Here is a 26,624-nt window from a genome sequence, read left to right as displayed (position 1 = left end):
TTGTCCGATTTTGACGCCTTACTATACTATGACGTTTTTTATGACTTTTGGAGGTCAAAAAAAAATTTGACTTTTTCTGTCCGAAAAAAACGCCTTACTATACTATGACGTTTTTTATGATTTTTTGAGGTCAAAAAAAATTTTGACTTTTTTTGTCGGAAAAAAACGCCTTACTATACTATGACGTTTTTTATGATTTTTTGAGGTCAAAAAAAATTTCGACTTTTTTTGTCCGATTTTGACGCCTTACTATACTATGACGTTTTTTATGATTTTTGGAGGTAAAAAAATTTTTTGACTTTTTTTGTCCGATTTTGACGCCTTACTATACTATGACGTTTTTTATGACTTTTGGAGGTCAAAAAAAATTTTGACTTTTTTTGTCCGAAAAAAACGCCTTACTATACTATGACGTTTTTTATGATTTTTTGAGGTCAAAAAAAATTTCGACTTTTTTTGTCCGATTTTGACGCCTTACTATACTATGACGTTTTTTATGATTTTTGGAGGTAAAAAAATTTTTTGACTTTTTTTGTCCGATTTTGACGCCTTACTATACTATGACGTTTTTTATGACTTTTGGAGGTCAAAAAAAATTTTGACTTTTTTTGTCGGAAAAAAACGCCTTACTATACTATGACGTTTTTTATGACTTTTGGAGGTCAAAAAAAATTTTGACTTTTTTTGTCCGAAAAAAACGCCTTACTATACTATGACGTTTTTTATGATTTTTTGAGGTCAAAAAAATTTTTGACTTTTTTTGTCCGAAAAAAACGCCTTACTATACTATGACGTTTTTTATGATTTTTGGAGGTCAAAATTTTTTTTGACTTTTTTTGTCCGATTTTGACGCCTTACTATACTATGACGTTTTTTATGACTTTTGGAGGTCAAAAAAATTTTTGACTTTTTTTGTCCGATTTTGACGCCTTACTATACTATGACGTTTTTTATGATTTTTTGAGGTCAAAAAAAATTTTAACTTTTTTTGTCCGATTTTGACGCCTTACTATACTATGACGTTTTTTATGACTTTTGGAGGTCAAAAAAAATTTTGACTTTTTTTGTCGGAAAAAAACGCCTTACCATACTATGACGTTTTTTATGATTTTTGGAGGTCAAAAAAAATTTTGACTTTTTTTGTCCGATTTTGACGCCTTACTATACTATGACGTTTTTTATGACTTTTGGAGGTCAAAAAAAAATTTGACTTTTTCTGTCCGAAAAAAACGCCTTACTATACTATGACGTTTTTTATGATTTTTTGAGGTCAAAAAAAATTTTGACTTTTTTTGTCCGAAAAAAACGCCTTACTATACTATGACGTTTTTTATGATTTTTGGAGGTCAAAAAAAATTTCGACTTTTTTTGTCCGATTTTGACGCCTTACTATACTATGACGTTTTTTATGATTTTTGGAAGTAAAAAAATTTTTTGACTTTTTTTGTCCGATTTTGACGCCTTACTATACTATGACGTTTTTTATGACTTTTGGAGGTCAAAAAAATTTTTGACTTTTTTTGTCGGAAAAAAAACGCCTTACTATACTATGACGTTTTTTATGACTTTTGGAGGTCAAAAAAAATTTTGACTTTTTTTGTCGGAAAAAAACGCCTTACTATACTATGACGTTTTTTATGACTTTTGGAGGTCAAAAAAAATTTTGAATTTTTTTGGACAAAAAAAACGCCTTACTATACTATGACGTTTTTTATGATTTTTGGAGGTCAAAAAAAATTTTGACTTTTTTTGTCGGAAAAAAACGCCTTACTATACTATGACGTTTTTTATGACATTTTGAGGTCAAAAAAAATTTTGACTTTTTTTGTCCGATTTTGACGCCTTACTATACTATGACGTTTTTTATGACTTTTGGAGGTCAAAAAAAATTTTGACTTTTTTTGTCCGAAAAAAACGCCATACTATACTATGACGTTTTTTATGACTTTTGGAGGTCAAAAAAATGTTTGATTTTTTTCTCGGAAAAAAACGCCTTACTATACTATGACGTTTTTTATGACTTTTGGAGGTCAAAAAAAAATTTGAATTTTTTTGTCGGAAAAAAACGCCTTACTATACTATGACGTTTTTTATGACTTTTGGAGGTCAAAAAAAATTTGGACTTTTTTTGTCGGAAAAAAACGCCTTACTATGCTATGACATTTTTTATGACTTTTGGAGGTCAAAAAAAATTTTGACTTTTTTTGTCCGATTTTGACGCCTTACTATACTATGACGTTTTTTATGATTTTTGGAGGTAAAAAAATTTTTTGACTTTTTTTGTCCGATTTTGACGCCTTACTATACTATGATGTTTTTTATGACTTTTGGAGGTCAAAAAAAATTTTGACTTTTTTTGTCGGAAAAAAACGCCTTACTATACTATGACGTTTTTTATGACTTTTGGAGGTCAAAAAAAATTTTGACTTTTTTTGTCCGATTTTGACGCCTTACTATACTATGACGTTTTTTATGACTTTTGGGGGTCAAAAAAATTTTTGAATTTTTTTGGCCGAAAAAAACGCCATACTATACTATGACGTTTTTTATGACTTTTGGAGGTCAAAAAAAATTTTGACTTTTTTTGTCCGAAAAAAACGCCTTACTATACTATGACGTTTTTTATGACTTTTGGAGGTCAAAAAAATGTTTGACTTTTTTTGTCGGAAAAAAACGCCTTACTATACTATGACGTTTTTTATGACATTTTGAGGTCAAAAAAAATTTTGACTTTTTTTGTCCGATTTTGACGCCTTACTATACTATGACGTTTTTTATGACTTTTGGAGGTCAAAAATTTTTTTGACTTTTTTTGTCCGATTTTGACGCCTTACTATACTATGACGTTTTTTATGACATTTTGAGGTGAAAAAAATTTTGACTTTTTTTGTTGGAAAAAAACGGCTTACTATACTATGACGTTTTTTTATGACTTTTGGAGGTCAAAAAAAAATTTGAATTTTTTTGGCCGAAAAAAAACGCCATACTATACTATGACGTTTTTTATGACTTTTGGAGGTCAAAAAAAATTTTGACTTTTTTTGTCCGATTTTGACGCCTTACTATACTATGACGTTTTTTATAACTTTTGGAGGTCAAAAAAAATTTTGACTTTTTTTGTCGGAAAAAAACGCCTTACTATACTATGACGTTTTTTATGACTTTTGGAGGTCAAAAAAAATTTGGACTTTTTTTGTCCGATTTTGACGCCTTACTATACTATGACGTTTTTTATGACTTTTGGAGGTCAAAAAAATTTTTGACTTTTTTTGTCCGAAAAAAACGCCTTACTATACTATGACGTTTTTTATGATTTTTGGAGGTCAAAACAAATTTTGACTTTTTTTGTCCGATTTTGACGCCTTACTATACTATGACGTTTTTTATGACTTTTGGAGGTCAAAAAAAATTGTGACTTTTTTTGTCCGATTTTGACGCCTTACTATACTATGACGTTTTTTATGATTTTTTGAGGTCAAAAAAAATTTTAACTTTTTTTGTCCGATTTTGACGCCTTACTATACTATGACGTTTTTTATGACTTTTGGAGGTCAAAAAAAATTTTGACTTTTTTTGTCGGAAAAAAACGCCTTACCATACTATGACGTTTTTTATGATTTTTGGAGGTCAAAAAAAATTTTGACTTTTTTTGTCCGATTTTGACGCCTTACTATACTATGACGTTTTTTATGACTTTTGGAGGTCAAAAAAAAATTTGACTTTTTCTGTCCGAAAAAAACGCCTTACTATACTTTGACGTTTTTTATGATTTTTTGAGGTCAAAAAAAATTTTGACTTTTTTTGTCCGAAAAAAACGCCTTACTATACTATGACGTTTTTTATGATTTTTGGAGGTCAAAAAAAATTTCGACTTTTTTTGTCCGATTTTGACGCCTTACTATACTATGACGTTTTTTATGATTTTTGGAGGTAAAAAAATTTTTTGACTTTTTTTGTCCGATTTTGACGCCTTACTATACTATGACGTTTTTTATGACTTTTGGAGGTCAAAAAAAATTTTGACTTTTTTTGTCGGAAAAAAACGCCTTACTATACTATGACGTTTTTTATGACTTTTGGAGGTCAAAAAAAATTTTGACTTTTTTTGTCGGAAAAAAACGCCTTACTATACTATGACGTTTTTTATGATTTTTAGAGGTCAAAACAAATTTTGACTTTTTTTGTCCGATTTTGACGCCTTACTATACTATGATGTTTTTTATGACTTTTGGAGGTCAAAAAAAATTTTGACTTTTTTTGTCCGAAAAAAAACGCCTTACTATACTATGACGTTTTTTATGACTTTTGGCGGTCAAAAAAATTTTTTTGACTTTTTTTGTCCGATTTTGACGCCTTACTATACTATGACGTTTTTTATGACATTTTGAGGTGAAAAAAATTTTGACTTTTTTTGTTGGAAAAAAACGGCTTACTATACTATGACGTTTTTTTATGACTTTTGGAGGTCAAAAAAAAATTTGAATTTTTTTGGCCGAAAAAAACGCCATACTATACTATGACGTTTTTTATGACTTTTGGAGGTCAAAAAAAATTTTGACTTTTTTTGTCCGATTTTGACGCCTTACTATACTATGACGTTTTTTATAACTTTTGGAGGTCAAAAAAAATTTTGACTTTTTTTGTCGGAAAAAAACGCCTTACTATACTATGACGTTTTTTTATGGTTTTTTGAGGTCAAAAAAATTTTGACTTTTTTTGTCCGATTTTGACGCCTTACTATACTATGATGTTTTTTATGATTTTTGGAGGTCAAAAAAAATTTTGACTTTTTTTGTCCGATTTTGACACCTTACTATACTATGACGTTTTTTATGACTTTTGGAGGTCAAAAAAATTTTTGACTTTTTTTGTCGGAAAAAAACGCCTTACTATACTATGACGTTTTTTATGACATTTTGAGGTCAAAAAAATTTTTGACTTTTTTTGTCCGATTTTGACGCCTTACTATACTATGATGTTTTTTATGATTTTTGGAGGTCAAAAAAAATTTTGACTTTTTTTGTCCGATTTTGACGCCTTACTATACTATGACGTTTTTTATGACTTTTGGAGGTCAAAAAAAATTTTGACTTTTTTTGTCCGATTTTGACGCCTTACTATACTATGACGTTTTTTATGACTTTTGGAGGTCAAAAAAAATTTGGACTTTTTTTGTCGGAAAAAAACGCCTTACTATACTATGACGTTTTTTATGATTTTTGGAGGTCAAAAAAATTTTTGAATTTTTTTGGCCGAAAAAAACGCCATACTATACTATGACGTTTTTTATGACTTTTGGAGGTCAAAAAAATTTTTGACTTTTTTTGTCCGAAAAAAACGCCTTACTATACTATGACGTTTTTTATGATTTTTTGAGGTCAAAAAAATTTTTGACTTTTTTTGTCTGATTTTGACGCCTTACTATACTATGACGTTTTTTATGACTTTTGGAGGTCAAAAAAAAATTTGAATTTTTTTGGCCGAAAAAAACGCCATACTATACTATGACGTTTTTTATGACTTTTGGAGGTCAAAAAAAATTTTGAATTTTTTTGGCCGAAAAAAACGCCATACTATACTATGACATTTTTTTATGACATTTTGAGGTCAAAAAATTTTTTGACTTTTTTTGTCCGATTTTGACGCCTTACTATAGTATGACGTTTTATATGACATATTGAGGTCAAAATTTTTTTTGACTTTTTTTGTCCGATTTTGACGCCTTACTATAGTATGACGTTTTTCATGACATTTTGAGGTCAAAAAATTTTTTTACTTTTTTTGTCCATTTTTGACGCCTTACTATAGTATGACCGTTTTAATGACATTTTGAGCTCAAAAAAGTTTTTGATTTTCTTTTTCCGATTTTGATGCCTTCCTATAGTATGACGTTTTTTTTTCAACTTTGTTTCTCAATAAACAAAGTTGAGTAATTCAGCAACTGACTGTTTTTTTAATGGTGAAATATGTTAATGGCATATTTTGAGTTATGTCAAATGGAAACTCAATAATCAATTGGTAATCCAATTGAGACCTCAATAATCGTAATCGATTCAAGTCAGGAAATTGGACCGATAAACCACCCCTAATATAATAATACTTTATACTTATACACTTTATACTTGTCACTCAAAACGAGGAAGATTAAGCCATTTTCTTCCACCAACATTCAACTGTCAATACCAACGATAAGGTCACACAACTCATTTAGAGGCTAGCGGAGGAGCTGTTAGAGAAACAGCCTATAAATACCTCCAACTCCATTCAGCCATGTCATCCAGTCTTCCAAGCCACTTTCAGTGTTTCATGTGGCAATACGAGCACCACATTTCTTTGAGAGGCCTGAGTGCCTCGTGTTAGCCTAAAGCGTTGATCTACACAGCGCCCAAAGCGGAGAGAAGTTGTGCCCTCTGTTTGTGTTCCACCATTCAACTGGAAATGGATCCAGTCAAGGTTAAAGACAAGCTGATGCCTTTGATATCTCTTGCAGTAACTTGGGGCAGGAAGGAAGAAGAAGAAGAAGAAAAAAAAAAACAAGAAAGGGGCTGATGTATAATGTAGAAAGTGCTCTCAAGCCTATGGGCAACAACAACTCTCTGTACCTTCCATCCACCCCACTGCTCTTTATCCTCCATTTCTATCTGTGTCTCTATGTGATAACAATCATATGTACATGCATGTCCTTTTTTCAACTTGTATATGTCTCATTTTAGAAAAACTGCTGCTTGGGAAAAAGCAAAATAAGCAGCAACAGTGAGGAAATATCTGAAATGAAACTCCTGGCAGCATAATTGCACATAGTTGCCCTGCAGAGAGGGTGGGGGGGGGGGGGGGGGGGGGGGGGCGCTGAAGAAAAAGAGGTTTCCAGGACCAGAGTGCCGGCCTGTCACCTGAATATTTCATTCCATGCATGCATGCCAAAACCTCCACACATCCACTTACACATACACACAGTGAGTACACGTTCTGCACAAAAGACACACACACACACTCACAAAGGAACATGCTTGAACACACGCATACAGGAGTCCCTGGAGCTGGTTGGTTCTCGGAGCAGAGTGATATATATAGAAGTGCAAAGGAAAAAAGAAGGAGGGGGAAGCAGGGGGAGGTCTGTTATGATTCCAGCGCTTCTAACTAATTAAAGAGGCTCTTGACAGCAACAGGAAATTACTGCTGATGGGGTCAGAGCATCTCTGTGGAAAACCCTCAAGTAGATATATTGGTGGCTGTCATTAGCTAAGACTTTTTAATGCAATTTAACAAAAGTAGAAAATAATGCGTCCTGAATAATAAATAGGCTAAGCAGAAACACTTAGCAGTGCGAGGAAGAGGAAAGAGTATATAAAACAAAAAAGGTTTCAGGAGCAAAAAAACAAATAATGTTGGTCCTTATAACATGAAATCTTTTACTTTGACATTTGGTTTTATTTTATTCTACAGAAATACGTCTAAAAACATCCTCTAATTTACTCTGCTTGCAGTTTCGATCCCAACTTTTCTGCCTGGTCCATAGCATCCGGCAGGGTGCTTGCATGGGACGCTAGCATGTTTAACTTTCAAAGACTGCCACTACTGCAAAAACTTGTATGAATATCAACATTTAAAGTATGTATCAACAGACAAAACTCTAAATGTGGTTATATCCAAAAAGAATGCCTCTAATCTTTATAAATCTTTATAAATCATTTAGTGTATAAGATATTAACATGAACAACTTTTGGGCTAGGTTGTGAAAAATCACTTTGAGCTTTTGGACTTTTTTGTCACTCTGAGTAATTGAGTAATTTTCTTTTTTCTTTTTTTTTTTTTTTACATTACATTAGTGCATTATTTCCATGCAGAGAGAATAAACACCAGCCAGAGAGACCTGAAAACCCAAAATAAGTTTTTATTAATAGCTTGTAACTGATCTGTATTAGTAAATATTTACTAAGAATTAATAGTGCAATTAGTCATTAGGTCAGGCGTTTTATCAATGGGAGTGGGTTGAGGTTTGGTATTTCACCTTTTTCCACCATTTCAAAAACCATTTCAGCAACTTTTGCGAATGCTTAAAATGTTTACCAGCAAAACGACCCCGCTGGCTGGTTTGTTCTATAATTTATGAAGTCAACAAAGAGCCCCAGTGTCGGAGAGAAGCGATGCTTAGCGTTTCATATCAGTGATGTTTACTGCTAAAACACAACAGTGAACCCATAGGCTGCAAGTGCACTATTAACCCCATATCCAGAGCAGATACAAAGACAAACAGTATACCATTCAAGGATGCATGCATAAACACAAACATCAGCTTGTAAACAAACACTCACGCTGCATTGCTGTGTAGCTACAGGCTTGACCTGCATAAAACTGGATCTCATCTCCAAAAGAGTGAAAAAGTAGAGAAGCCTCAGGTAAACACCAACAACAATAAAATCCAGCACAAGGGGGGAAGTTGCAGCTTCTTGTTCCACAAACAGGGCAGCTGGAGTCAGTGTAAAATCCAATTAAAGAGGTCTACTCTCAATGGGAAACCTGTCATGTTTTTTGAAGAGTTTAAAGCTGTGATGGGCACCGCAGACAAAAAACAAACACTCTTCTTCCTTATCTGATTTTACTGACTGAGCAAGCAGCCTTCTTGAAGGAGTCCTGGGTCTTGTTAGAGACACAGTGTGTGAGCTAAGGTGGTGAGCTGCTGTGCGTGACTTGCAGAGAGAGTCCCTCCTCTCTGCCCACCACCCACTCTGAAAAACAGGGAGGAGGGAAAAAGAAGCTCAGGGAAAGTCCCAGTGACGTCTCCCTCTACGCCCTCCCATCATCCCTCTCCTGTGTTTCCCTACATCTCTTTCCATTTTTACCTCATCCTCCTCCTCCCTTTCCTCATCACCACCTCCCTCCTGTCCTCTCCTGACATGGCTTTCATGCCTTTATCCCTCCTTCTACACCTCCACCTTTGTATCTTTGTATCTAGTGCATGCAGTACAAGAGTGTATATCAGCTTGCTTAATTATCTCTAGTCTGGCAGTTCTGCAAACACACAGTAGTCAACCCTTTCTCAGGAACACATGGGTGGCTGCCTCTCCAACACGTTATTTAAATCATATTTTTAATGCCATCCTTCTCTCTTGTAACTCAGACTCTTGCTCCCTTTGTCTTTTTCTGCAACTGTTTTTTAAATCTGCTCCGTCCTGACAGTCTTTTAATTCACTCCAATCTTGCGATTGATTCATTCTTCTTCTCTCTTCCTCCGCCCTCGCGCTGTCATCTCTGTCACTGCTTCTTTCATTCACCCTCCCTTCCCTCATCTCCTCATTCACACCATCCGCTATTCTGTTTCATCGTCATCTTTCTCCTTGTCTCCTCATCCATTTGCACGACTCCCCCCATCTATTCTCCTTTTTCCTAACTTTTTCTTCTCCATCTCTCTGTATCTCTGTATCTCTCTCTCTCTCTCTCTCTCTCTCTCTCTCTCTCTCTCTCACACACACACACACAAAGCATCAGGGGAGTGTGTGGGTGGCTACAGGAGGCTCACAGGGCAAATCTGCTCATGCCCCCAACTTCAAAGACTCCTTTTCCTTCTTGGTTTGAACAGGATAAACTTCTAGGGCTTGTCATCCTTCACCAGCCATCCTCTTCATCTCTTATCATCATCATCACTTCCATCTTCACTCATTTTTTTGTCAAAAAACACCATCTGAGAACTGGGAGATAACCTTTTGCTGTGAAGTAAATTAAATGTTTTTTATCCACCCAACTTAAACTAGATTTTTATTTGTTGGCCATCTTTCCTGATGTATTTCCACCAACGCAGACTGTAAACTTGGCCCTGAACTTTAAGTCTTGCTCTGCTCCGTTGCATAGTACAGTTTTTAATATGATTAGCAGCTGATCGGAAGTGCTCCAGGGGGGTGGATATTTGCATGGAGCACTATGAGCTCAATTCATATTGAAACTGAGTGGGCACATCTTAAAATCATACCATTATAAAGTATGCAAGACTATCAATGCAGTAAGAACACACACAAACCCAATCTGATTATGATACTGATATATGAATTTGTTTTTAACAGCAGACAGGCAGCTTCAGACAGAACTGGTTGAGACTGGAGACAAACATGTTTTCATGTGGTAGTTAATCTGTTGATTATTTTGCATAACTTTACTACTCATTTAGTCTGCAACAACCTAAACATTTCTGTGTAGGTTGCACACCAAACTGTTTTTCCACTGGTGTAGTCATTGCTGTTCAGACACATATAATGTCGTCAGACGGGTGCAACATACCTGGCATCATTTCTATATTGGTCCTGTTATCAAAAGGCTGACTGACAGATCGTGCATCCTTAAAAGAAATAAAACCTTTTCCCAAGCACTTTTGGGGAACATTATTCTCAGTAAATTGTAAATACGTGTGCAGCACCAACGATCGCGACTTTTTCAAAATCAACCTCCCACCCAGCAGTTTGACATTTAGTCAAACATTCACTGAACTTCCTGCCTTTATGCGTTATAGTTCTCCTTTATTTAAATAAGAATCACAGCCTGGAGGAGCAAGATATTTGAGTAAATTGATAGGTTCACAACTAAAAAAGGATTTAAGTGTATTTTTCCAGCTACCTTTCCTCTGTTAAATGTCAGGTATGTTTTGAATGTCAAGGGAGATACTGAAAAGAGATACTGAAAAGCTTTTGAGTTGCAGCTTCTGAGGGCTACTAGTTTGCATCCCATTTGGCATTCATTTCAAAGATAAAAACCTACAATATGTTAGCTTATATAAAGTATATGAATGTTTATAGTACTAAGAGCTTTAGCAATTTTACACAGATTAGCAGCTTTAAAGGCATTTAAATGATGACAGATGTCTGGACAGACTGTTATGCATTTACTGCTTTGTCTCAAATTAGGACATAAATGTCTGAAAAGATTTTGCGCAGAGAACTAGAATTGGCCCAGGGTTTTCTGCCAAAACTGGAGCTACAAAATTACAAAAGACCAGACTGAAGCAAAAGCAAAATAGTGAATGCATTAAAGGCATGAATGGCGACAGAAGCAGTGATGTGAGGAAAATCTTTTCTCAGGTACCAAAAACGGGAGACACAATGCTTGGGGAAAAAAGATATGGAGCAACCCGAAAGCACCATCAAGACACAAAACTGCCCCAAATAAAATAAAGCACAGGCTTAGAAAAGCTTTGCATGAATGGTCCTGAATGAGAATCAACTCCAACAACCAGAATCAGACTTCCCAAATCTCTGCCACTTCTTCAAAAAAAAAAAAAAATGAGGCAAGTGGGGCTGAGATGTTGAGTTTTGGTGCTTCATGTATAAATTATAATGAGCAGTTACATCAGCGGAGCATCTAATGAGAGGATATGAAATACAGTTGATGCAGACACACTGCTTAGGTACCCGCTCGAACAAAGATACACACACACGCATACAGTTACACAAAGATAAAAGAAAAAACTAATTACACTTGGGGGGTTGAGTCATCCCGAGGCTTGTTCAAGTTAAAGGTGGAGCAGTTTAACAGTAAAACAACAAAACTGCATGCATTTTGAGACCCTAAGCGGAGAACAAGAAGCCAGTGTTGTACATGGCAAGCTTCTGCTCTATCAACATTTTGAGAATCAGCTTCTTAAACTCACTGAATTAACTAAGAAATTAACCCTGAAAAGGCCAGAACTACAACACATCTCATGCCCTAGATACTGTAGCTTATGCACAACAGTGATTTTCTAAGTTTAAGTTTGTAGCAGCAATAATTATACAATTCATGCAAGAACATACTATTAAACAGCAGGTCAAAGTTTGAAAGTAAATATATCTGCATATTCGAAAATTCTGGATTCTCTAAATGGAGAAGCGGGTGTGTTTTGAATAATTTCTAACAAGGTAATTAAACTTTTTAGTGGAAAAACAATACCAGTCATATCATCCTTTCAAATTGCCTGTCTTCACACCCGAGGAGATGGAAATCTCTTTAGTACAACCTGTTCTTTTTCTGATTTAAAGCCTGGAGAAGATCAAAAACTGAGACACAGTGAGCATCAAACGTCTTTGTCAAGGAGCTTTGAGGTGATTTAGAGCAACAAAGAGTCACTGCAGCAGAGAACACTAAACTTCCTAACTTACTAACCATACTTGGAGCTGACAATCACGTGAAATTATGTTGTTTCAGCCGTGTTAGTCGATATAATCAGGTTTGAGGAATCTCTTTGTAGCTGTTTTGTAACTCAGTCAGGAATTACACCATGATCAGAGTATTCATTGTTAACGGAGACTGATAATGTTGACCCAATGGTTTTAACATTAACACTCTCAATGTCATTACTTTTGCTTGCTGGCACTGATCAATGCAGGAGTCAGGAATGCTGCATTGACCTGGTTTACAAACATTACAAAAGATTTCGACTGGGACAAGAAGAAATAAATATATTTTCGTGGTGTTTCACGTCTGCTGCTTTGAAAATCACTGAGGACTTTTAATTTAAGAAATGAAGGTTGTGGTGTCTCCTAAAGGATTGCAGTGAGAGACATCAGAGGAGGTAGTTTCTGGTGACATATTCAGTCTCCCAAACTAAAACTAAAGCTGGAAGTTCAATAAAGAATGGATTACAGAACAGACAGTGACTCATGGGTTGATATTTTCCCTGCTGAACAGACTGAATATAAGCTGAGAGCATGATGGTCATTATTAGCTTTTTGACACTAGAACTGACAGGAGTCTTGTGTCTAATAACAAGATTTGGGAAACACTGTTGCTGTTTAATTTACTCTATTTACTTTTAATTTACTTTATTACTGTTGTGAGAAAGTTTAGAAGCTAAACAAATCTCATCAGTGAAGTTCGAACAATCATTACGTGTTTGTTCTGTTTTTGTTTTGTTTTTGTTTTGTTTTGTTTTGCATGTTGACCAAACCTGAAAATTTAACGAATGCAAAACTTACCAAACCCTGATTTTTACTGCCACTGTTTATAGATAAGGTTTCATCTTGTGTACAAGTGTAGCGCTCGTTCTGACAGTGCAACAGACTAATACACTGAATCAAACAGTACAGCAGAGGGCTCTGCTGCCCTCTGGTGGAATACAGAAACAATAACTCAGAAGGAAAGGAAAAGAAATTTAACTCCAAATGCAGTTAACAACACAAGAGAAAGGAAATAAAACCCTTTTCTGAAACAACTACTAAATTATTCTGTTTTCTGTGTTTCTGCATCATAGTGGACTTACATTTCTACATTTGTAATTTCTGCATATTATATAAATATTTATATTTATATTTATCTTGAATAGATTTTGACTGCTTAAAAGAAAAGAAAATCTATCTGATTAAAAAAAACATAGGTAAAAAAATCAAACGAAAATTTTCTGATAAACAACAACCAGAAACAAAGCTCTCAACCGACAGGCACACAGAAAGGAAGATTTCCTCGTCTACCCTGCCTTTCCATATTAACAGGGTTAACTTTGTTCTCGAGCAGTAGCTTATATCCACAGTATTACAGTGGTCAGGTCTAATATGTGACTGGGGAGCGTGATGGTGCTGTTCCAAATGCATAAACCCACCTGATTTTTGCAAGCACCAGCAATTTTTCCTCCATTTTCCCACAGTCACACACGGTGCTTACTCTCGTGTCGGTTGCATACTAGGACTGAATATCAAACGCCACGGTGCTGCTACATAATTCAAACAGCAAACCTTTATTATTCTGGGGTAATGTATTTTCTTCCTTGCTCTCAGGACTACTCATGAGATTACAGGGAGAATGGTAAACTGGCAAACGACCAAGATTTGAAGATTAGATCAAGAACTGGCCTTAAGCTTTATTGGTAGAGGAAATGTTGTCCGTCATTTAAGGTAGGATGCCATGGGACACCTGAGCAGCAAATATTGATATTGCAACTACACAAGAACATTTAATTAAATTAAATAATAATGAAAGTATTTTATCTAGTTTCTCTTGGTGGCTGCATGCTAAGAATTATATCAAATACCACATCTAAAACTGTCTTGATTAGAAGCCTCCTGATTCTGTGAGCCAAAGCATTTTACAGTTAATTCTCCCTGCATTGTGTTTCACTACCACAAGATGGCAAAATAACCATCTCACCAGATCCACCTCTACGGTGCCAAACAGCACACATCAGATAAACTATCATCCCAACCGCTGTACTTCACTATCTAACCACCACCTTCATCCATAAAGGTAAGACAATCAACTCAAGAAAAATGTTTCCCTCCTCAGCCTTCCAGTCTCAAGTCAAAACTTTCAATCACTCTGACTGGACAGGGACTAATCAGATGGATGCTGCTGCTGAATCTTGTTAAAAGATGAATAAACGTCAGTGTCAAGCTGCACTAATGCGCCCTGGCAATCTCCACTGCATCTCCTCTGTCTCTCTGTCCTTCTTCTTCAAACAACAGCCAGAGCGTCTTTGAAGGCTCTAATGAAATCTGGTTCAAGCTCCAGGGCAGAACCGAGAATCAGACAGGAGGGAAGGGCAGAATGTTATTTGACAGCGTGCAAAAAAAAAAAAGTCTAAATTTGCAATGTCTTGTCACAAAATGAGATGCCTACGCTTCTTAAAAAATTGTGACACCTCTTTTTTGTCATGACACTTGGTATCACAAATGATATGGTGCTATTTCAGCATGGTGCATTAAGTCAAACCAGACCACTGCAGACCACTGACTGTAACACTTGACAAGGTAGAATACACAAAGGTTTTTAAAAAGTCTCCACCTGCTCCTGAGGAAACTATCTGCCACTTTTATCACATTCCTGTATTCATTTCTTTCTATTATTAATATAAAAATCTTGATTAGAGCGGTGTTAATTTTTCTTTCAATCTTTCTTGGCTAACACAAACATTTTGTGAGAGAAAGAAAAAGTAGGTCCTCCTCCATCTACCACAGTGTTCCTATAGGGGCTCCGTAAAAGTACCTTCAAATCATTTAATTCCCACAAGGTCATTTTCATAATTTCCTCAATGTCTATGTCTTATTTAATGGCAGTCATGACTTGGCATTAACCTTTAGTGGAGCATAGTATCCTAAAAGTACAGTTCGGTTGGCAGAGACAGACTGCAGAGGCAGGAATGTCAGTGCAGATGGTTGGCCGAGGCCCCCTGAATCATAACTGCCATAATACTGTCTGAAACGTATTTCAAGGTGCCAAATCACTGTTATGAGCTGCTGTCCCTCCTCTGCTCTTAGTTGTCCACCATGAGGTATGCTGAACAGCTTGACAATTAGCTGTAAATGGGCTGACACCGCAACGCCATTATACCCATTTTACACTCATATGTCAATGGAAAATGATCATTAACATGACAGATTACATCTCCATGCCTCTAGATTAGACTGCTGTGGCCACAGTGAGTCCCTCAGGGCATTAAGACAGGACGCTGATTCACTGCTCACATTAAAGGTAAAATGTCCCTCCCCAGCTTACGTACCTTGTTTTGAGGTCAGATTTAAACGAGTGTCAGCTTGTTATAAGATCTGAGATGAGTGGGCTTTTTTTTTGTTTTGTTTTCTCAGTATTTAACAACACAGACTTATGACAGGCGTGAGATGACACCTGCCCCATTAATCTTAATCTTGTTATTCTGTTATTTTACGGCTGAGGTTTCCATCATTCTGCTATGTTTGAATAATAGGACGACAGAGCCGAGGATCAGTGTGATTCATGTAGCAGAGGTGTGTGACCTATGTTTCCAAAAAGCTGTGCTGTCATCTCTGTTCTGACAACAGTCGTTGGGTTTTCTGCTAAAAACTTTGTTGCTATAGTAACCCCTGCTGGCAAAGTCAACCAGCAGTTTAAGTGACACTGAGAGCATTTTATACATTATTATATAAGTGACTCTAATCCTAGTTTTGATCTGTCTGATATCCGATATGTCGGATACATTGAACATGAGAAACCTCATTATTCACATCCCTGTGAATGTGTTGCTAATTTACATTCAGACGTGAATCCAGAAAGAGACAGAAACTTTTTTTAGATGGTTGAATGTGTCTCATCTATCAGAACAAATTCCACTGTAGCTGTAACTGACTGTACTTTGATGAAAACTCAAATCAGTAGTTAGGTATCCATGGGAACAAGCCAAATAAAAAATGGAAGAAATGGAAAGATTAACTTCGTCTTCTCAGCATTATGTCTTTTATGATAATAATGTAATAAGTTAGTTTATGTAGGGGTTTACAAAGTGCTTCAGAGGGATTAAAACAAATACAAAATCCTTCCTTTAGGATGGATATGGTCCTTTGAGTTAATAATCAGTATTTAAGTTATTCAGCTTTCCATTTAGGACAGAGAGCAAGGTACCAACGCCTTGCCCTTTAAGCCTTATGCCTTCACCCGCCCCCCTGTCTCTCCACCTGACTCATGTACATTTACGTCAGTGTCACCTGGTCTCAGAGGTACAGGGTGGTCTAGACAGTCAGACAGCCCCTCTCTGCATCAGGCAGCCAGGCAAGAATTCATGAAACCCCCTCCTGGGATCAGCTCAGTTCCAGCTCTATACTGTGTGACCCACTTATTTGACAGCAGCTCTGTTAAAACTTTCAGAAGAGATGTCTGCTTCCATTGCTGGGCAACAAGGGCAAAGGCAAGAGAAACAAAGACAGTGAGGCAGAAATCCTCCCTGCTTTAACATCGTCACTATCACAGATTTGTTTCTGGGCCTGCTGGTACACAGAGGAAGAATGAATGAGCAGTTCATTTCATTCTCATTTTTTGTAATATTTCTTATCTTGCAAGTAAGCTTTCGCTTTTAATTCACTTCACAAAAGCAAGAAAATCAACTTTTAGAGCCTTGGAAAGACATATAATCCATCACAGAAGCACTTACTATGCTGATCAGCAACCCATTTAATGCCAGTGCACTTTAGCTTTTTTAATTATGTTCCTGTTTGCTTATTGTTTGTTCTCTGAGTTGAATGTTCTGAGAACAAAGTTCATAATTTTAATGCTTTTTGGCAGCTGACTCTCAAAATTACATCTTAGAAAGCTTCCTTGTACACACAAACAAGGATTTGGTTCCTGCCTGCAATTGCCACCATCTGGTAAAAAGCATGTACTTCCAAAATGTCTGCTTTTCATGAGCTGCATTAAGAAAAGAAGGGCCTGTTTTCAGCTTTGCAGCCATGCATTCTTCAGATAACGTAATTTGTTTAACCTAAATTGTTTAACTAGCTTTAAGTCAAGTCAATTTTATTTATTTAGCCCATAAATTTGCCTCTTGGCTTCAAGTAGAAACTTTGACTCTAAAAACAAATAAATAAACAAACTACAGGAAGTTGAAGTATTCGCTGTGACGGATTGCTTGCAAGTATCAAGTCTGTGCAAATTCATTCCCTAATGTGCAAAAACAATTTGAACAATGGTTGCCCGGAAAATACTGCAGGAGCTCAATCTGAAAATGTACTCTGATGTTAGCAGTAAGTAAAACATGCATAATATACATAAATTTGTGGGTTTGGGTAAAAACCCACCAGTAAGTTTGTTAACAAAGGTAAGATTAGGAAACAAAGAATTTCCTAATATGATTAAATGCTCTCTGTCTCTTACCTCAGCACCCTGGGACAGACTCCTTATCCTGAGGGCCGGGGAGGGCTCGGCTGATCGTAGAGGAGTCAGACCTCCGTTCTTCAACTGCTCCCCTGAGGGCGACTTTGGTACAGTCCACACAGGAACACCATCTGAAAAAATGACAAGGCAGGGTTAGAGCTGGCTACCGGCTTTTAGTTAACAACAAGGGTATAATAGGTGGGTTTTACTACTATATGGTTTGTACTGCTGAACAGTTTGTATTAATGGTTGATTTTGGGCTGGCAGAATCAAAGATGAACCAGGGAGAAGACTCATACGACGCCGTACATCCGGTTTATTTCCGACATTCAATATTAAGGTTCTTATAAAATATTATTGAACTGACGGTGTGTGATTGACAGAGGCTAGACACCAGGAAATTGTGTGTGTGCGCTTGTATCTGTCTGTCTAAATTTAATATTTGTTCTTTATTATATCCTGGCCTGTTACAATGTACGGACTTAACTCAGGCCAAATATACAGAAATGACTAGAATGATGATTCGTTTTGTCTCCAGGCCACAAACAATAAAATGTTCTGGAGAAATATAAGGAATATACATCCAGTACATTCTGTCTTATACTGTAACTGAGCCCTGAGACAATTGCAGTTGATCAAGTTATTACAGTTGTATAAGTAAATCAACATATAATCTGAAAGTAGGCAACTTCTGCTGTCAGAGGCCATAGTTTGCAGGGCTGTTAAGCAAATTCCCTTTAAAATGCGTGAGGTCCTGATGCACAAAAAAGTTCCTCCTTACTAGTGCTGTAGTTCTGTTTGTGAAACTTTTCCTCCTTACACATTACAAAAGTTTGTGACTAATGCGCCAACAAGTAAAATTCCAATATTCCAATACTCATGGAAATCCATCCAAAAGCTCTTGAGATATTTTAGCCTGGACAAAGGTGGTGGGTCGACCAACAGACAGGCCAACGTTGCCACCCCTAGAGCAAGGCCACCGGTTCAGCCATAACTGCGAGTCAAAAAGCATCTACACAAGTTCAGTTATACAATATTAAGTTGTAAACAGGAGAAAAGTGTGTCATGCATGAGATACGTGTAACTAGGTCAGGGCAATAAAGCCATATTATTCTTTGTCAGCTTGTATTGACACTGTTTTGTGAAGGTATTATATTATTGTTTTACCAGATTCTCTGGTCAAAATGAATGTTTCTTAACATCAATTTGATCATTCTACATGTCATTTTGCATACAGATGCCATTTTGTGATAAACTATTTTCAGAATTGTCACACTGATTTGAATTATATCACTCAGTCCTACATCTATCTAATTTTAAGGTCATCTCAGCCTGAATTGCAGGCCCATAAGTTGCAGAATGATGTAGCGTGATAGGGAAGAAGCTACTTTAAAAGTCTACGAGATCATCATGACTGATGCCAAACACAAGAAAAGTGCATTACTTAAGAGGAACAATGGTTACAACACTTACTGAAAAGGCTCTTCACAGGATAGTTGCTGTCACAGCATTACAAACTACAGCCTCAAAAACAAGGCATCAAATCCAGTCACCACTTTTGTCAACCTTCCAACACTATGCTTCACCAAATCTGTATTTAAGTCAGGGGCATAGGCAGTAAGACTTGCATTAAAGCAAACAGGATGCAGCTGACTACAATATGGAAAGCCACAGCAGAGGGTCTGAATGCTTTCGTATGTAAGAGATTTGAGTTTTTGATATTCAATAAACTTCAAAAATCAGATTTCACTTTGTCATTATGGATCATTGAGGGTAGAGTTATGGGCAAAAATGGCAGTTTTATCCATTCAAAATTAAATCTGCAACACAAAGCGGAGGGGTCTGAATACTTTCTGAAGTGACTGTACATCACAGTAGCAGATCCCATTTCAAAGTACTGTTAATGGAGCAGCACCAGAGGCCTTTCTCGTCTCCGATCCTAACGCTCAAATTGGGTTAAAAGTCTAATGCACCAGGAGGCCATTCTTTGATATCCATTAGTGAGAAGTAAGACATGCTGACACAAGTCGGCACGCTGGTGAGCCAGTGGCAAGTCTGTCTCAACTAAATGTGCTGAAATAGCCCTCAGACTACGCCTCTGCTTTGGTCAACTGACAGTTTAACTGACAGAAACCTGAAAAGTATTGGTGAACTCCCTCCAACGGTTCAAGAAAACTGTGGAGTGGAGACATGAGTGGGGGTTGCCCTGCTCAAAGGTCACTGAGGTGCGAGTGAGTGAAAATACAGTGAAAATTGAATTTTTGATGTTATTTCTTGAAAAGGTTATTCTCAAGACATTTGGAGGGTAAAAGGTTCCAGAGGGTTCCAGAGGGTTCCAAGAGATTTAAGAGAAAAAAATTCTGGAAATAGTTCAGGTGCTTGTGCTGACGATTTTCATTAGTACCAAGTAGCTGGCTTATAAACAATTACATCAGATACATCTGCTTTGAGAGTTTCTTAGAGATGTCACAATGAAGCACCAGAAGTAGAAACACTGAAGTGAGCGGGCGGGGGCAGGGTGTCTAGGCCATTGGATAAAGGCATGCAGGTGAATCAAAAGGCTGTCGCAGATCAAAAGGTGGAGAGACAAACATTCATGCACTAGGTGTTTCCAATGGCTTCACCTTCCATTTCTGGGCCGTGACATCGATTCAGATTTTGTGATGCTTTCATATCCAGCTCTTACACTACATGTTCCTCTCGTCCCTTTAAATTTCTCTTAAAATAAGACATGCCATTCACCTCTCACCCCGATTTTCACAAATCAAGATGCTTTAAATTATTTATGCTAAGCTGCAAGGGGATTAGTTTGCAAAGTAAATTTCCTTTATGGATTTTTCATTCCCTTAAAGGAAAATGTTCTGCTAGTGAAGGTAAAAGACAGAGAGTTGGGCTTCAAGCTCTTTATGGCAGTGACAGAGGGGAAGCGGGGGGGTCTAAAAGGAGCTGGAGTGAGCAGCAAAGATCCTCCGTGACATCAGCTGATAATATGCTATCTGGTTTGTGACTGGCAGGTTTTTGGTGGGAGTTTACAAAGATCCCTTAAGTTCCTTGACTCTCTTTGCCATTACTAGAGCTGACACAAACAAGTGGTTCTGGTTTTATAGTAACGGGAGCCCGGAGGGACCATCGTGCCGGCCAAACTCAGTCCAACCTCATGCTCGGCTCTCTACCAAAGAGTCTTTTTGCCCATGCAGTGGCAAAGCTTTCCTGTGCGAACGTAACAAAACCATTCAACCAACCAACCGACCAGCCAGCCACTCCCTTTATCAGCTACAGCAAATCTGGATGTTCCCCATGCCAGTGAGCCACACTACCCATCACTCGGCAAAACCGAGGATCCTAACAAAAGACTCCTCACTGAGTTGTGGAGGGTACATGCCGGAAGCGGGGAGCAGCTGGACCCCCACAGGACTTATCAGCCAGGCAGCGGAAGGAAAGAGGTTTGTACTTGCGGCCCGGTGGTCCCACTCCACACCACCCCCTGTCTGATGAACAGGTGCAGGGCAGGGTGACTGCTGGCGCAAAAAGAAGACCAACAAACTGTGAGGACCGGCAGATTCAGGACGGGATCCAGCACCCACCCAAAACCAAATTCCAAAGGACCTTTCCAAAGTCATTGATGAAGGTGGACCACATCTTCTTGGCTTAAACACTGAAAACATGCACCTGTAGGGTGCTAAAAGATGGCTCTGAAAATTTTGTAGCTTACTAACTGGGAGGATTACAGGTGGCATCAATTGGGATTCACAGCAGTTACAATAGATTCCAATGGGGGCCAAGAAGTCACGACAAAAACAAGCGTCAAAACGATCCATCCTTTTTCCGCTGTTTATCCAGGTTGGGGTCATGGTGGTAGCAGTTTAAGCAAGGTAGCCCATATGGCCTCATCCCGTCTGCCAGCTCTTCCTAGGGAACCAAGGCATCCCCAGGCCAGATATGGGAATGTGTCATCCCTTCAGCAAGTCCTGGGTCTGCCGCTGACTCTCCTCATTTTTGTGGACATGCCTGAAATACCACCACAAAGAGGCGTCTGGGAGGCATTGGAAGATGCTTGTGCTGCAGGAGAAGTTTCAATGGGCAACATGACACATTTTTTGTCTTAAAATGGATCCAGTGGATGGCCACTGGATCCATTTTAACTGCTGTGAATCCAAACGGACTATATATGCCATTTTTTTACAAAAGGACCAAACTAGTAATTTTCAGAGCCAACTTTCAAGTCTACAGGCAGTAAGTGTTTGGTACTCAATCGATTTTCAGTGGAGTATTACTTTGCATCAGCTCTACTCTTCTTTCCTGGAGAAAATATTTATGGTTCTGTAGCAACCTGGAGACTTTAAAAGGATTATAAATATTCCTCTGTACTGGGGGAAAATAGGATTAGTTCACGTTTGATGGATTTCACATTATCTTAAAGCTTAACCTGTATTTGAGGTCTACCTTCCGCCTTTAGGAACTGTTCCCTTTTCCTAATCCTCTATGTTATGCCAATAGAACCACCCTCAGTCTTCAAATGTTTTAAATCGAAACAACTTTATTGGATCCATCGTGATCTGGCACAGAGAGGGTTAAACATGGCAGAGGTCTGACATTTTAGGCACCAGAGTGGATTCCTTTGGCAAAGACTTAATCCTTTGAGGAGATTTAGAAGTGCATAGTATTAGTCATTATATTTAGGTTTACTCATTCACACATAACCCTGATTTTTTCTGACATGCATGTACTGAGACAGTCTGAAATGCTTTCAAAGATTCTGTAAACAGTTTCGACGATAAATTTGTGTTCATACACACTTCACATTCATGCTTGTACTTGGCACAACCGTTTTGAGGAACTACTGGCATTTCAATGCAACTGATGACACTGAAGAGACACAATTACGAATGGAAAACATCACAACAACACTCATAACTGCAAACTATGAGAAAAAACATGTGAATGGAACAAAATAAAACACTTTAACACACAAATGCATCTTTCAACAACATTTACTACAAACACTGAAGTTCATGGTACCCATTAGGCAGGGACAAGAGCCACAGTCCAGTTGCCCCAGCTGGCCCTTGCCACTGATGCTGGGCTCTGGAGGAGGGGACTGGAAATACAAGAGGGTTGGGGGAGATGGAGGAGTCGGGGGCTCCAGTAGCAGCACTGGAATGGGGCCCGGGGCAGACTCACCGGAGGGAGCTCCATGGGCGGCGTGGTTGCGCTGGAAGGCCTGGGACTGAGATGGCACCTGGTTGTGGCTCTGCGTCTGTTGGAGGATGTTTAGGCACTCTCCCAGGCAGCTAAGTGTGGCTGCTGACGTGGCTTTGAGCAGCAGCAGGTCCTGGTCCAGGCAGGACAGGGGACCTTTGGTGGGCAGAGAGTCAATGGACTGGACCAGGTTCTTCTGTTGGCCCTCTGCTTGGGACATCACCTGAGGAACAACAGTGATGTTCAGAATTAAAATATGAAGTTAACAGATACATTTTCATATTTCATATTATATGGTATCATACTCACAGGTAGCAGCATGGATACGGATACAGATACAGAGATGCAGTCACATAACTCATAGCCTCAAAGCTGAGGCTTGCCTAAGGCTAGTCCCAGACAAATGCACCATTTACTCCGATTTGAGTAAAATTTGCCAAAAACTACAGCGCTCAGCTGTTTGGGGAGATTATTTGGTTCAGATGATCTTTTCAGATGATGGAACGATATTTTTAAAGATTTATGTCTTCAGTAGGAACAAAGTATTTTGAGTTAAGACTAACATACTAACAGTAAAATCAAAGCAATTATAAATTTAACATTTCGTGTAACCTTCAACTTTCTCATATGTCGATATTGTTTTAGTATACACATATGAGAAGGTTGAGGTTTTAGTATAGACATATGCATAGAGTGATACAACTTAATTCTAGTGGCATCACTTCAGTCTTGACTACAGGCAAACAACTGATCCACACAACCATCTGCTCCAAGACGACAGTGCCAAAAAAGAAACTGCTAAAACTCTTCAAACGAGAGAAGTTCTCCCCCACGCTCCCACAGACACACACAAAATTTCTTAGTCTGAGAATTACTTGTGTGTGACTCACCTATCAAGAGTCTAAATGTATCACAAAAGGAAGAAGACAAAGTCGGTTCTCGCTAGCGGGTAATAAGCTTCTCTCGGGGCTAATGAATCTGGGTTGTTTATCAGCCTGGAAATGTTGTATTCATTAATATTGTATGGCTTCACAAACACTCATCCTCCGCACACACTTCAGTACCACATCTGTCTCTCTGCATCAGCACACATAGCTATTTTGGAGTCACTGAGAGCTGTTGCGGTGGGGTTATGAGGAAGAGATGTTAATGTAAAGGAATGTCTTTTAAAAAAGCACAGAGCTTGTTCAATTAATCTGCTATTTACACGGGTCGGATGTTGAATTCCTCAGGCAGATGGAGATCAAATTTTTGTTTCCAATGCTTGCTATTAATAGATTCTTAGTGTTCAGCATGCTGACACCCTGATACATTTTCTCAGTGCCCTTCAAATAATCAGGACTTACTATTTTATTTTATATTTGTGGCCATTTTTGGTGAAAATATGACTTGACTGCTACTATATGGACAGACAATTGAGAAGTGAATTACGCAGCAGAAGTGGCTCCATGTGGTTTCCATGCATGTTTTAAAACCATAACTGATCACCATCATGAAAAGACATAGTATAGAGTGACTAATACTGGATTCTTGAGGGAATGTGACCAAGGTACTTCCTGAGCAGGATACTTTACAGTCGAACAATGATCACTAAACTACGCATATCTTTGATATTTGTGCACTGCAATTTTTTCTCACTTATTGGCATACGTTTAACTCAAAAGATGTGTTATATCTGTGATTAGCTAAACCTGGCTGATATAACGAGCCAGGCCATGCTGAGCTGAGCCGTATTACAGGTCCCTTTCATACAGATTTAATTGGTCGAGCTCTAATTTGTAGAGCTGCATCTGCTACGGATCAAAGCTGACCAGTTTCAGGGTTTTTGTGAAGAGGCCAGCAACTTTTTACAACCACTTTTTAAGACTAAATGATGAGTGTTTCATACCAAATAGATACATTTTGCTTTCTGTCAGTGTCAGTCACTTTCGTGTAGAGCAGATTTCCTGGAACATGAACATGTCGGCAGAACAGTAGAGATTTAGAAAAGTACAACTGCATCAGAGTTGCACTAATGACACCAGAAATCAGTGCTGCCTTAGAGCCTATATACACTAAAGGGGCTTTTAGCGGGTGGCAATACAAGTTGGTGAGCAGAATGTGTTGCTATGCAACCTTAAGTAACTCAAAAAAAAAAAAAAAAAAACATAACATGGTCTAAAATAACGCAGCTCACTGGGTTTTATAGTGCTCAGTAAAATGCAGATTCACCTTTCTTGATCTAAGCAAAACATTTTTCCACAAATATGGAAAAACGCCTGCAGTGGAGAGGATCACATATGTGCTAAGAGAAACACAAATATAAGATAAAGATAAAGATAAGATAAGAGATAAGAAAAAGAGATAAATCAAGGAGACAACACAAATAAACTCATTAATGTAACTACCAATAGACATTTATATACATATATATATGGACAAAGCTCACGTTTATTCTCTCCTGCTATTGTGAATTGGTTTGGCGATGCCAGGTTAGGTTATACTGGTAGGCGTGAATATAAGGGGAACATAAAATCGGAGCAGACCTCCGCTACAAAGCTAAATCTGCGGGTTTACAGTAATAAACCCCCCCCCCCCCCGCCCAATCACACACATTCACAGAGCTCTCTGGAGCCAACAGGACCAGTGCTTCCAGAAATAGCCTAACCCCAGTGATCCAGCTCTGCCGCAGCAGTGTAAGTGCCCAGTGGTGCTGCTGCACCAGGAGTCGAGGCATTTGATGAGTTCACATCAGCCGGCGGTGACAAGCAGGCCGAGGAGAGACGGTGATGTAGTCTGACTCCCACCGTCACACATTCAGTGGACAGGCAGATGCAATGCATGGATGGGCAGATGGATGGAAGGTGACAGCGTGGCAATGACCTCACCAATATACTGGTACTTGTCTGCTGCTTTACAGATATCAGCAGTGGAATTGTTGCTACCAGCACAATGAGGAATACATTTAGTCGACAGTGGACCATAAAATATTCAAACATATGTTTTTATTTTTATTTTGTATGGTAGCACCACCTTCATGTCAGCAAACTTGTACGTAGCGTTTACATCAACATCCAATCTGTTGTTACCACAGCTAAACTTCTTCTGAAAGCTTCAATATATTTTATTTGGTACTTGGTACAAGAAGTACCTAAAACACTAGACCAACATGGATGCTTCACATCCACAAAAATAAATAAACAATGATTTTTTTTAAATGAATGCTGTGTTTATGAACAACAGCTAAGCTGTTGGGAGGTGGCTGGGCTGGACAGCAGCCGTACAAAGGCCACGGCTGCCACACCAGAAACAGGGAGTCCTGGACAAAGGACAGAAATGGGAAATATAAATAATGCATCAGTTGTTGCCATCAGACAATGAAGAGGGTCTATGACTAAAAGCTGGTGAATGCATTGAATAGACTGTGCAGCTCTTTTTTGTGCCACTTGTTCTTGCTATTCCTGCACTTAGCAATACCTTTGAGCCAGGCATGTGGTGGACACTTGAAACCTATTAGACAGCAACAATGATGTATTGGAGAAGCCCAGCACTGTGCTTCTGCTGCTGGGCTCACTCTGTATCTCTGAGCCTTCTGCCTGGTGTGAGGATGGTTCAGTGAGTGCTGGTGGGACCGGGATCAACAGGGCAGAGCTAAGGAGGCAGATCATGTGGAGATTCACTGAGGTGCAAAGACCACCTTCCCTCCATGACTGTTTGAAAAAGAGCCAAAGTTGTGTGTATCTGAGGCAGGGCGGGTGGGTTTTACAGGAAGGAACAAGAATGGTGTTTATGAATATTATCAGCGACAGAGACCAGAAAATTAATGGGATGTACAACACGACATCTCCAAAGCTGCTGTTTGACCATAAATCCACTGA

At 38.1% G+C, this 26,624-nt stretch overlaps 1 protein-coding gene across 1 annotated transcript in view; it reads right to left on the bottom strand.

Moving 5' to 3' along the window:
• The window catches only part of LOC121192353 (oxysterol-binding protein-related protein 10), a 97,057-nt gene that overhangs the window by 41,543 nt on the left and 28,890 nt on the right, over positions 1-26,624 (bottom strand). Inside the window, exons 6-7 of the mRNA XM_041054008.1 lie at positions 22,750-22,990; positions 17,569-17,699 (exon numbers count right to left, since the gene is read on the bottom strand). Of these exons, the coding sequence (XP_040909942.1) occupies positions 17,569-17,699; positions 22,750-22,990 (372 nt within the window). The remainder of the gene's footprint in view (positions 1-17,568; positions 17,700-22,749; positions 22,991-26,624) is intronic.

Source organism: Toxotes jaculatrix, chromosome 13, assembly GCF_017976425.1.
Source record: "Toxotes jaculatrix isolate fToxJac2 chromosome 13, fToxJac2.pri, whole genome shotgun sequence".
NCBI lineage: Eukaryota > Metazoa > Chordata > Actinopteri > Toxotidae > Toxotes > Toxotes jaculatrix.
The sequence above is the reverse complement of the archived record's forward strand: the minus strand, read 5'-3'. Positions and strand labels throughout refer to the sequence as shown.